General features: G+C 62.1%; 1 protein-coding gene across 6 annotated transcripts in view; it reads left to right on the plus strand.

The window, feature by feature from the left end:
• The window catches only part of PNPLA6 (patatin like phospholipase domain containing 6), a 38,095-nt gene that overhangs the window by 8,032 nt on the left and 18,745 nt on the right, over window positions 1–11,318 (plus strand). For all 6 annotated transcript variants that reach the window (XM_054051888.1, XM_054051884.1, XM_054051883.1 and 3 more), the window contains exons 9-22: window positions 2,146–2,226; window positions 4,273–4,401; window positions 4,482–4,562; window positions 4,638–4,746; window positions 4,829–4,927; window positions 5,027–5,133; window positions 5,213–5,398; window positions 6,403–6,480; window positions 6,748–6,953; window positions 7,063–7,194; window positions 7,281–7,404; window positions 8,246–8,359; window positions 8,651–8,726; window positions 11,264–11,318. The exon at window positions 11,264–11,318 is cut by the window's right edge and continues 86 nt beyond it. In XM_054051888.1, coding sequence (XP_053907863.1) covers window positions 2,146–2,226; window positions 4,273–4,401; window positions 4,482–4,562; window positions 4,638–4,746; window positions 4,829–4,927; window positions 5,027–5,133; window positions 5,213–5,398; window positions 6,403–6,480; window positions 6,748–6,953; window positions 7,063–7,194; window positions 7,281–7,404; window positions 8,246–8,359; window positions 8,651–8,726; window positions 11,264–11,318 — 1,577 coding nt within the window. The remainder of the gene's footprint in view (window positions 1–2,145; window positions 2,227–4,272; window positions 4,402–4,481; window positions 4,563–4,637; window positions 4,747–4,828; window positions 4,928–5,026; window positions 5,134–5,212; window positions 5,399–6,402; window positions 6,481–6,747; window positions 6,954–7,062; window positions 7,195–7,280; window positions 7,405–8,245; window positions 8,360–8,650; window positions 8,727–11,263) is intronic.

Consider the following 11,318-nt stretch of genomic DNA (forward strand, 5'->3'; position numbering starts at 1 on the left):
GGACAATGGGGACAGGGGGGACACCACGGGACTAATAGGGACACCGGGGGACAATGGGAACATTAAGGGGACAATGGGGACAGGGGGGACACCCGGGGGACAATGGGGACACCCGGGGGACAATGGGGACAATGGGGACAGCCTGGGGACACCCGGGGGACAATGGGGACAGCCGGGGGACACCCAGGGGACAATGGGGACAGGGGGGACAGCCGCGGGACAATGGGGACACCCACAGACAGGGGGGACACCCGGGGGACAGGGGGACACCCGGGGGACAATGGGGACGGGGGGACACCCAGGACAATGGGGACACCCACGGGACAGGGGGGACATTAAGGGGACAATGGGGACAGGGGGGACACCCATGGCACAATGGGGACAGGGGGGACACCCAGGGGACAATGGGGACATTAAGGGGATAATGGGGACAACGGGGACACCCAGGGGACAACAAGGACAATGGGGACACCCAGCGGGACAATGGGGACACCCACGGGACAGGGGGGACACCCGGGGGACAGGGGGGGACATTAGGGGGACAATGGGGACATTAAGGGGATAATGGGGACAATGGGGACACCAGCGGGACAATGGGGACACCCATGGACAATGGGGACACCTGCGGGACAATGGGGACAGGGGGGACACCCGCGGGACAATTGGGATACCCGCGGGACAGGGGGGACAGGGGGACACCCGGGGGACAATGGGGACAGGGGGGACACCACGGGACTAATGGGGACACCCACAGACAGGGGGGACACCGGGGGACAATGGGAACATTAAGGGGATAATGGGGACAATGGGGACACCCGCGGGACAATGGGGACAGGGGGGGACAGCCGCGGGACAGGGAGGACACCCCGGGGACAATGGGGATACCCAGGGGGCAATGGGGACAGGGGGACACCTGGGGGACAATGGGGACACCCACGGGACAATGGGGACAGCCGGGGGACAATGGGGACAGCTGCGGGACAATGGGGACACCCGGGGGACAATGGGGACACCCACGGGACAGGGGGGACACCCAGGGGACAACGGGGACACCCACGTGACAGGGGGGACACCCGTGGGACAGGGGGGACACCCGCGGGACAATGGGGATACCCGCGGGACAATGGGGACACCCAGGGGACAATGGGGACATTAAGGGGATAATGGGGACAATGGGGACACCCGGGGGACAATGGGGACAGGGGGACACTCGGGGGAAAATGGGGACACTTGGGGGACAACCGGGACATTAAGGGGATAATGGGGACAATGGGGACACCCGCGAGACAAAGGGGACACCTGGGGGACAACAGGGATGGGGGACACCCGCGGGACAGTGGGGACACCCGGGAGACAATGGGGATGGGGGGACACCCGCGGGACAATGGGGACATTAAGGGCATAATGGGGACAATGGGGACACCTGGGGGACAATGGGGAAGTGAGGGGACAGGAGGGACACCGAGGGGACAATGGGACACTTGGGGGACAATGGGGACAGTGGGGGGACACCCGGGGACAAGGGGGACATCTGGGGACAATGGGACACTGAGGGTATAATGGGGACAATGAAGGGACAATGGGGACAGGGGGGGACATCCGGGGACAATGGGGACATTGAGGGGATAATGGGGACAATGGGGACGGGGGGGGACACTGAAGGGGACAATGGGGACAGTGGGGGGACACTCGGAGGGACAATGGGGACATTGAGGGGACAATGGGGACGGGGGGGGACACTGAAGGGGATAATGGGGACACTGAGGGGGATGGGGACACCGAGAGGGGCACTGAGGGGACACTGAGGGGAACGGGGACACTGAGGGACATGGAGGGGACACTGAGGAGGACACGGAGGGGACACTGAGGGGACACTGAGGGGACAATGAGGGGACACTGAGGAGGACATGGAGGGGACACTGAGGGGGACACCGAGGGGGATGGGGACACTGAGGGGACATTGGGGGCCATTGGGGGCCAGGGAGGGGACACTGAGGGGACATTGGGGGCCAGGGAGGGGACATTAGGGGACAGGGAGGGGCCCGGGAGGGGACAGGGAGGGGACAGAGAGGGGACACTGAGGGGACACTGGGGGCCCGGGAGGCGCTGGGGCCGGAAGGGCCGTGGGGGCTTTGTCCTTCGCAGGATGGGAAGGAGACGGTGATGAAGGAGGTGTTCCCCGGAGACAGCGTCCACAGTCTCCTCAGCATCCTCGACGTCATCACGGTACCGTCCCCACCGCCCCCCGACACCCCCAGCGTCACCCCGGCGTCCCCAACCCTCCACAGCATCACCCCGGGGTCCCCAACCCTCCACAGCGTCACCCCGGGGTCCCCAACCCTCCTAAATGTCATCGTGGTGGTCCTCAACCTTCCTAAATGTCATCGTGGTGGTCCTCAACCTTCCTAAATGTCACCGTGGTGGTCCCCAACCCTTGGAAATGTCTTTGTGGTGGTCCCCAACCTTCTTAAATGTCATCGTGGTGGTCCCCAACTCTTCTAAATGTCATCGTGGTGGTCCCCAACCCTTGGAAATGTCTTTGTGGTGGTCCCCAACCCTTCTAAACATCATCGTGGTGGTTCCCAACCCTTGGAAATGTCTTTGTGGTGGTCCCCAACCCTTCTAAATGTCATCGTGGTGGTCCCCAACCTTTCTAAATGTCATCGTGGTGGTCCCCAACCCTCCAAAATGTCTTCCTGGTGGTCCCCAACCCTCCTAAATGTCATCGTGGTGGTCCCCAACCCTTGGAAATGTCTTTGTGGTGGTCCCCAACCTTTCTAAATGTCATCGTGGTGGTCCCCAACCCTTCTAAATGTCATCGTGGTGGTCCCCAACCCTCCTAAACACGATCACAGTGGTCCCCAAACCCTCTCGACACAATCATGGTTGTCTCCAAACCCTCTAAACATGATCATGGCCATCCCCAAGGTCTCCTCAGGCTGATCGTGGCTGTCCCCAAGTGCCTCCAGCCCAACTATGGCCATCTCCAAGCCCCACCAGTGGTCCCTCACCCCCTCCAGCCCAACCGTGGCCATCTCCAAGCCCCACCAGTGGTCCTCCAGCCCAACCATGGCCATCTCCAAGCCCCACCAGTGGTCCCTCAACCCCTCCAGCCCAACCGTGGCCATCTCCAAGCCCCACCAATGGTCCTCCAGCCCAACCGTGGCCATCTCCAAGCCCCACCAGTGGTCCTCCAGCCCAACCGTGGCCATCTCTAAGCCCCACCAGTGGTCCCTCTACCCCTCCAGCCCAACCATGGCCATCTCCAAGGTCTCCTCAGGCTGATCGTGGCTGTCCCCAAGTGCCTCCAGCCCAACCGTGGCCGTCCTCAAGCCCCACCAGTGGTCCCTCAACCCCTCCAGCCCAACCATGGCCATCTCCAAGCCCCACCAGTGGTCCCTCAACCCCTCCAGCCCAACCGTGGATATCTCCAAGCCCGACCAGTTGTCCCTCCAGCCCAACCATGGCCATCTCCAAGCCCCACCAGTGGTCCTCCAGCCCAACCATGGCCATCTCCAAGCCCCACCAGTGGTCCCTCAACCCCTCCAGCCCAACCATGGCCATCTCCAAGCCCCACCAGTGGTCCTCCAGCCCAACCATGGCCATCTCCAAGCCCCACCAGTGGTCCCTCAACCCCTGCAGCCCAACCATGGCCGTCTCCAAGCCCCACCAATGGTCCTCCAGCCCAACCATGGCCATCTCCAAGCCCCACCAGTGGTCCTCCAACCCAACCATAGCCATCTCCGAGCCCCACCAGTGGTCCCTCAACCCCTCCAGCCCAACCATGGCCATCTCCAAGCCCCACCAGTGGTCCTCCAGCCCAACCATGGCCATCTCCAAGCCCCACCAGTGGTCCCTCAACCCCTCCAGCCCAGCCATGGCCATCTCCAAGCCCCACCAGTGGTCCCTCAACCCCTCCAGCCCAGCCATGGCCATCTCCAAGCCCCACCAATGGTCCTCCAGCCCAGCCATGGCCATCTCCAAGCCCCACCAGTGGTCCCTCAACCCCTCCAGCCCAACCATGGCCATCTCCAAGCCCCACCAGTGGTCCTCCAACCCAACCATAGCCATCTCCGAGCCCCACCAGTGGTCCCTCAACCCCTCCAGCCCAACCATGGCCATCTCCAAGCCCCACCAGTGGTCCTCCAGCCCAACCGTGGCCCTCCTCAAGCCCTTCCAGCCCAAAGCCCATGGCTGCCACCATCACCCCATGGCTGGGATGGACTTCTCCATGCTGTCAAGGCCACCGACGCTGTCCCCCGTGTCCCCCAGGGCCACCAGCGCCCCTACCGGACGGTGTGTGCCCGGGCGGCGGAGGACTCCACCGTGCTCCGTCTGCCGGTTGAAGCCTTCTCGGCTGTCTTCGAGAAGTATCCGGAGAGCTTAGTACGCGTCGTGCAGGTGGGACGGAACCCGGGGAGGACCACGAGAGGTCCTTGGAGGTGACCGGAGGGCCCTGATGGCTCCGTGTCCCACCGCAGATCATCATGGTGCGCCTCCAACGCGTCACCTTCTTGGCTTTGCACAACTATCTGGGCTTAACCAACGAGCTCTTCAGCCACGTGAGTTCCTGGTGGTGGAGGTGGGGCCGTCATGGTTGGATCTGGAACCTTCTCAGCACCGTTGGTGTCCCTCAGGATATGCCACCGCTGCGGCTCTTCCCCCAGAGCGGCCATACCGCTCGCACCAGCCCCGTCCGTCACGGCAAACGCGGCTTCGGCGGCGCCGACGACGGGCGGGAATCGGGTAAGAGAAGGACGAGAAGGTCAAGACCTCATCCCACCACCACCACCACCACTTGGTGCTCACGGTGGGTCTCATCCCGCAGCCGAATCGCTGAAGGTTGGAGGTCTGGAGACTCCTCCACCACCACCACCACCACCCCCTCTGCTGAGCCGCTGTATCTCCATGCCGGTGGACATCTCCGGTGGGTTGGAGGCTGGAGGAAGAAAGGAGGTCCTCGGGTGGCTTCTGCCCTCTTCCAGCGTTCCCATCTCCATCACCGATGTCCTCCTCCCCACCGCAGGCATCCAGAAAGGTCCACGCTCCGACTTCGACATGGCCTACGAGCGCGGGCGCATCTCGGTGTCGCTGCAGGAGGACGGCAGCAGCCCCTTGGCCGCCTTCTCCAGGGTACGGCCACCATCCTCGCCGGTCCCACCGCGCCGACCACCGATGGTCGCCAAAGCTCTCCTTTTCTCCTCCGCCGCAGTCCATCTCCCATGAGCCCAAGGAGCGCAAATCGGTGACGGTGGAGGAACAGCCGTCCGGGGTCTACAACTACAGCGAGGACGACGCGGCCGGTGGGACGTGGCCCTTCGGGCCCTTCCAGGGCCGCCAGAGCAGCAGCATCTTCGAGGCCGCCAAGCAGGAGCTCCTCAAGCTCATGAAGGTGGAGGTGAGGGTGGAAACGAGGCCCCGGGCTGGGATGGGGCTCCTTTCTCCCTTCGTGGTGGAGCTCCGTGGCCTCGCGGTGGTCCCCTGCGTCTCGCGGTGGTCCCTCGGGGCTTTGTGGTGGGACCTCAGGGGCTTCTGGTAGGGCCTCAGGGGCTTGTGGTGGTCCCTCGGGGCTTTGTGGTGGGGCCTCGTGGTCTTGTGGTGGTCCCCATTGCTTTGTGGTGGGTCCTCATCGTCTTCTGGTGGGTCTTCATGGTCTTGTGAAGGTCCCTTGTTGCTTTGTGGTGGTCCCCGTTGCTTTGTGGTGGGACCTCATGGTCTTGTGGTGGTCCCTTGTTGCTTCATGGTGGATTCTCATCACTTTGTGGTGGATTCTCATCGTCTTGTAGTGGGTGCTCATGGTCTTGTGGTGGTCCCCGTTGCTTTGTGGTGGGACCTCATGGTCTTGTGGTGGTCCCCGTTGCTTTGTGGTGGGTCCTCATCGTCTTCTAGTGGGTCCTCATGGTCTTGTGGTGGTACCCGTTGCTTTGTGGTGGGTCCTCATGGTCTTGTGGTGGTCCCTCGTTGCTTTGTGGTGGATCCTCATCGTCTCATGGTGGATGCCCGTCACTTTGTGGTCATCCTGATGGCCTCAGAGCAGTCCCTCATCTCCTTCTGGTGCTCTTCATCGCTTTGTGGTCATCCCCATTGCATCGGGATGATGCTCTGTCGCTTTGCGTTGGGTTCCCATCTTCCCTTGGTGGTCCCCATCACTTCGCGTTGGGTTCCCATCTTCCCTCGATGGTCCTCATCGCTTTGCGTTGGGTTCCCACCTTCCCTTGATGGTCCCCATCGCTTTGCGTTGGGTTCCCACCTTCCCTTGATGGTCCCCATCACTTCGTGTTGGGTTCCCACCTCCTCCTGGTGGTACCTCTGTGCTCCTCGTGGTCCTCTCTCTCCTTGGGGTGGTCCCCATCCTCTCCTGATGGTCCCCATGACCTTCTTTGATGCCCTTCTTCCCCCCAGGACCCTTCTCTCCTCAACAACCGCGTCTTGCTCCATCACGCCAAGGCCGGGACGGTCATCGCCCGGCAGGGGGACCAGGTGGGTCAGGGCTTCGGGGAGCTGCTGGGACACCTTCCTCCCCCTCTACCCTCGACCTCCATGGGGCGCTGCTCTTCTCCTCTCCCCCCACGGGCGATGAGGAGCACCGCTCCTCCCCAGATCCATCCGGAGGGTACGAAACACCCTGTGAAGAAGACCCAGAAGAAACCTCAAGCGGTTTTGGATGGGACCTCTTCTACCTGAAGGTCCTCGGTGGCCTCCAAGGGTGGGGATGGTGGTGGTGACCGGGTGTCCTTTTCGGGGCAGGACGTGAGCCTCCACTTCGTGCTGTGGGGTTGTCTTCACGTCTACCAACGGATGATCGACAAAGCGGAGGACGTCTGCCTCTTCTTGACCCAACCTGGCGAGATGGTGGGACAATTGGCCGTCCTCACCGGAGAACCCCTCATCTTCACCATCAAAGCCAACCGCGACTGCACTTTCCTCAAGATCTCCAAATCGGACTTCTATGAGTGAGTCCCAACGATGGCCGAAGGTTCTGAAGGCCAAAGGGTTGACGTCAACGGGAATTCCCCCTGGTGGGACCTCTCGGGGCCACCACAACCTTCCTTTGACCCTTAGGATCATGCGGGAGCAGCCCAGCGTGGTGCTGAGCGTGGCCCACACGGTGGCCGACCGGATGTCCCCCTTCGTGCGCCAGATGGACTTTGCCATCGATTGGATGGCGGTGGAGGCCGGGCGGGCGCTCTACAGGTGAGGACCAACGGGTTGGGTCCCACCTGGGTTGGAGGAGGACCCAAAAAGGGGAGAGCTGATGGGCCACGGGTGGTGTCCTCCAGGCAGGGCGGGACATCGGACTGCACCTACATCGTCCTCAACGGGCGCCTCCGTTCCGTCATCCAGAAGGGAAGCGGCAAAAAGGAGCTCATCGGGGAGTACGGCCGAGGGGACCTCATCGGCGTGGTGAGCGCCGGAGAGGAGGCGGACAGACCTGGGGCGGGAAGGGACCTCGAAGGTCATCAGTTCCACCTCAAATCATGGGATGGTTGGGCTGGAAGGGATCTCAAAGGTCATCAGTTCCACCATGAATCATGGAATGGGTTGGGAGGGATCTCAAAGCCCATCCAGATCCACCAGGAATCATGGAATGGGTTGGAAGGGACCTCAGAGCCCATCCAGATCCACCATGAATCATGGAATGGGTTGGAAGGGCCCTCAAAGCCCATCCAGTTCCACCATGAATCATGGAATGGGTTGGAAGGGATCTCAAAGCCCATCCAGATCCACCATGAATCATGGAATGGGTTGGAAGGGATCTCAAAGCCCATTCAGTTCCACCAGGAATCATGGAATGGGTTGGAAGGGATCTCAAAGCCCATTCAGTTCCACCTCAAATCATGGAATGGTTGGGCTGGAAGGGACCTCAAAGGCCATCAGTTCCACCTCTGACCATAAGGACATCTCTAAGAGGATGGGGTACAAATGGAATGGATTCGTGGAGTGATTGAGTTGGAAGGGTTCTCAAAGCCCATCCAGATCCACCTCAAATCATGGAATGGGTTAGAAGGGACCTCAAAGCCCATCCAGATCCACCATGAGTCATGGAATGGGCTGGAAGGTCCCTCAAAGCCCATCAGTTCCACCGCGGCCATGGGGACACCTCCCAGGGGATGGGGTTTCTCCAGGCTCCATCCAACGTGTCCTTCAGCGCTTCCAGGGATGGAGCAGTGGAGATGTTTAAGGCCGGGTTGGATGAGGCTCTGAGGTCTTCCGCCCATGGACGTTCTCTCCGTGTCTTCTCCAGGTGGAAGCCCTCACCAGGCAGCCACGGGCCACCACCGTCCACGCCGTCCGCGACACCGAATTGGCCAAACTGCCTGAGGGCACCTTGAATAACATCAAGCGTAGATACCCGCAGGTACCCCGAAATCCTCCTCCTGGGGGTCCTCTCCTCGTGGGAGGACCGTGTCCCCACCAATCGGTGGCCGTGAGCTTCGTTAACGTTAAACGAAGGAATCGAGGAGGTCTTCAGCGCTGCGGTGGGGGAGAAGGGCTGCCGAGAGCTGAAGGGAGGAGGTCTCCAAGGGTTGAGGGGTGGGGAAGACCTCAGAAGGTTTCGGGGATGCTGACCTGGAAGGGCTGGTGGAGCTCCAGCTTGGGAAGCTCTGCCGGGTCTGATGGAAGGGTCTCCGTGTCTCCGTCCCTGCAGGTGGTCACCCGCCTCATCCACCTCCTGAGCCAGAAGATCTTGGGGAACCTTCAGCAGCTCCGTGGACCCTTTGCGAGTAGGTCCTGAGGGGACTGGGGACGAGGGAGCAGCACGGGGGACGTGTCCTCCACCCCATCGTGGTGTCCTCCACCCCATCGTGGTGTCCTCCACCCCATCGTGGTGTCCTCCACCCCATTGCGGTGTCCTCCACCCCCTCGTGGTGTCCTCCACCCCCTCGTGGTGTCCTCCACCCCATTGTGGTGTCCTCCACCCCCTCGTGGTGTCCTCCACCTCCTCGTGGTGTCCTCCACCCCATCGTGGTGTCCTCCACCTCCTCGTGGTGTCCTCCACCCCATTGCGGTGTCCTCCACCCCCTCGTGGTGTCCTCCACCCCCTCATGGTGTCCTCCACCCCCTCGTGGTGTCCTCCACCCCATTATGGTGTCCTCCTCTCTGTTATGATGTCCTCCACCCCCTCGTGATGTCCTCCACCCCCTCGTGATGTCCTCCACCCCATCGTGGTGTCCTCCACCCCATCATGGTGTCCTCCACCCCATCGTGGTGTCCTCCATCCCATCGCAATGTCCTTCACCCCATCGTGGTGTCGTCTTCTCTGTTATGGTGTCCTCCACTCCATCATGATGTCCTCCACCCCCTCGTGGTGTCCTCCACCCCATCGTGGTGTCCTCCACCCCATCAGTGGTGTCCTCCACCCCATTGTGGTGTCCTCCACCCCCTCCTGGTGTCCTCCACCCCATCGTGGTGTCCTCCACCCCCTCGTGGTGTCCTCCACCCCCTCGTGATGTCCTCCACCCCATTGTGGTGTCCTCCACCCCCTCGTGGTGTCCTCCACCCCATCGTGGTGTCCTCCACCCCATCGTGGTGTCCTCCACCCCATCAGTGGTGTCCTCCACCCCATTGTGGTGTCCTCCACCCCCTCGTGGTGTCCTCCACCCCATCAGTGGTGTCCTCCACCCCACTGCGGTGTCCTCCACCCCCTCGTGGTGTCCTCCACCCCATCAGTGGTGTCCTCCACCCCATTGTGGTGTCCTCCACCCCCTCGTGGTGTCCTCCACCCCATTATGGTGTCCTCCTCTCTGTTATGATGTCCTCCACCCCCTCGTGGTGTCCTCCACCCCCTCGTGGTGTCCTTCACCCCCTCGTGGTGTCCTTCACCCCATCGTGGTGTCCTTCACCCCATCATGGTGTCCTCCACCCCATCATGATGTCCTCCACCCCCTCGTGGTGTCCTTCACCCCCTCGTGGTGTCCTTCACCCCCTCGTGGTGTCCTCCACCCCATTGTGGTGTCCTCCACCCCCTCGTGGTGTCCTCCACCCCATTATGGTGTCCTCCTCTCTGTTATGATGTCCTCCATCCCATCGTGGTGTCCTCCACCCCCTCGTGGTGTCCTCCACCCCATCGCGGTGTCCTCCACCCCATCGTGGTGTCCTCCACGCCATTGTGGTGTCCTCCACCCCATTGCGGTGTCCTCCACCCCATCGTGGTGTCGTCTTCTCTGTTATGGTGTCCTCCACCCCATCGTGGTGTCCTCCACCCCCTCGTGGTGTCCTCCACCCCATCATGGTGTCCTCCACCCCCTCGTGGTGTCCTCCACCCCATCGTGGTGTCCTCCACCCCATCGCAGTGTCCTCCACCCCTTCGTGGTGTCCTCCACCCCATCATGGTGTCCTCCACCCCATCGTGGTGTCCTCCACCCCCTCGTGATGTCCTCCACCCCATCGTGGTGTCCTCCACCCCATCGTGGTGTCCTCCACCCCCTCGTGGTGTCCTCCACCCCATCGTGGTGTCCTCCACCCCATCGCAGTGTCCTCCACCCCTTCGCGGTGTCCTCCACCCCATCGTGGTGTCCTCCACCCCATCGCAGTGTCCTCCACCCCTTCGTGGTGTCCTCCACCCCATCGTGGTGTCCTCCACCCCATTGCGGTGTCCTCCACCCGATTGTGGTGTCCTCCACCCCCTCGTGGTGTCCTCCACCCCATCATGATGTCCTCCACCCCCTCGTGGTGTCCTCCACCCCATCATGATGTCCTCCACCCCCTCGTGGTGTCCTCCACCCCATTGCGGTGTCCTCCACCCCCTTGTGGTGTCCTCCAACCCATTGTGGTGTCCTCCACCCCATTGCAATGTCCTCCACCCCATTGCGGTGTCCTCCATCCCATCGCAATGTCCTTCACCCCATCGTGGTGTTGTCTTCTCTGTTATGGTATCCTCCACCCCATCATGGTGTCCTCCACCCCATGATGATGTCCTCCACCCCATGATGATGTCCTCCACCCCCTCGTGGTGTCCTCCACCCCCTCGTGATGTCCTCCTCTCTGTTATGGTGTCCTCCACCCCATCGTGGTGTCCTCCACCCCATCGTGGTGTCCTCCATCCCATCGCAATGTCCTTCACCCCATCGTGGTGTCATCTTCTCTGTTATGGTGTCCTCCACCCCTCATGGTGTCCTCCACCCCCTCGTGGTGTCCTCCACCCCATTATGGTGTCCTCCTCTCTGTTATGATGTCCTCCACCCCCTCGCGGTGTCCTCCACCCCCTCGCGGTGTCCCCAGGCGGTCGCGGTGTCCCCTGACGGCGGCGGTGTCCCCGCAGGCTCAGGGTTGGGCGTGGCCTCCAGCTCGGAGCACACCAACCCCACCACCAACCT

This window comes from Cuculus canorus, chromosome 30, assembly GCF_017976375.1.
Source record: "Cuculus canorus isolate bCucCan1 chromosome 30, bCucCan1.pri, whole genome shotgun sequence".
Classification (NCBI taxonomy): domain Eukaryota; kingdom Metazoa; phylum Chordata; class Aves; order Cuculiformes; family Cuculidae; genus Cuculus; species Cuculus canorus.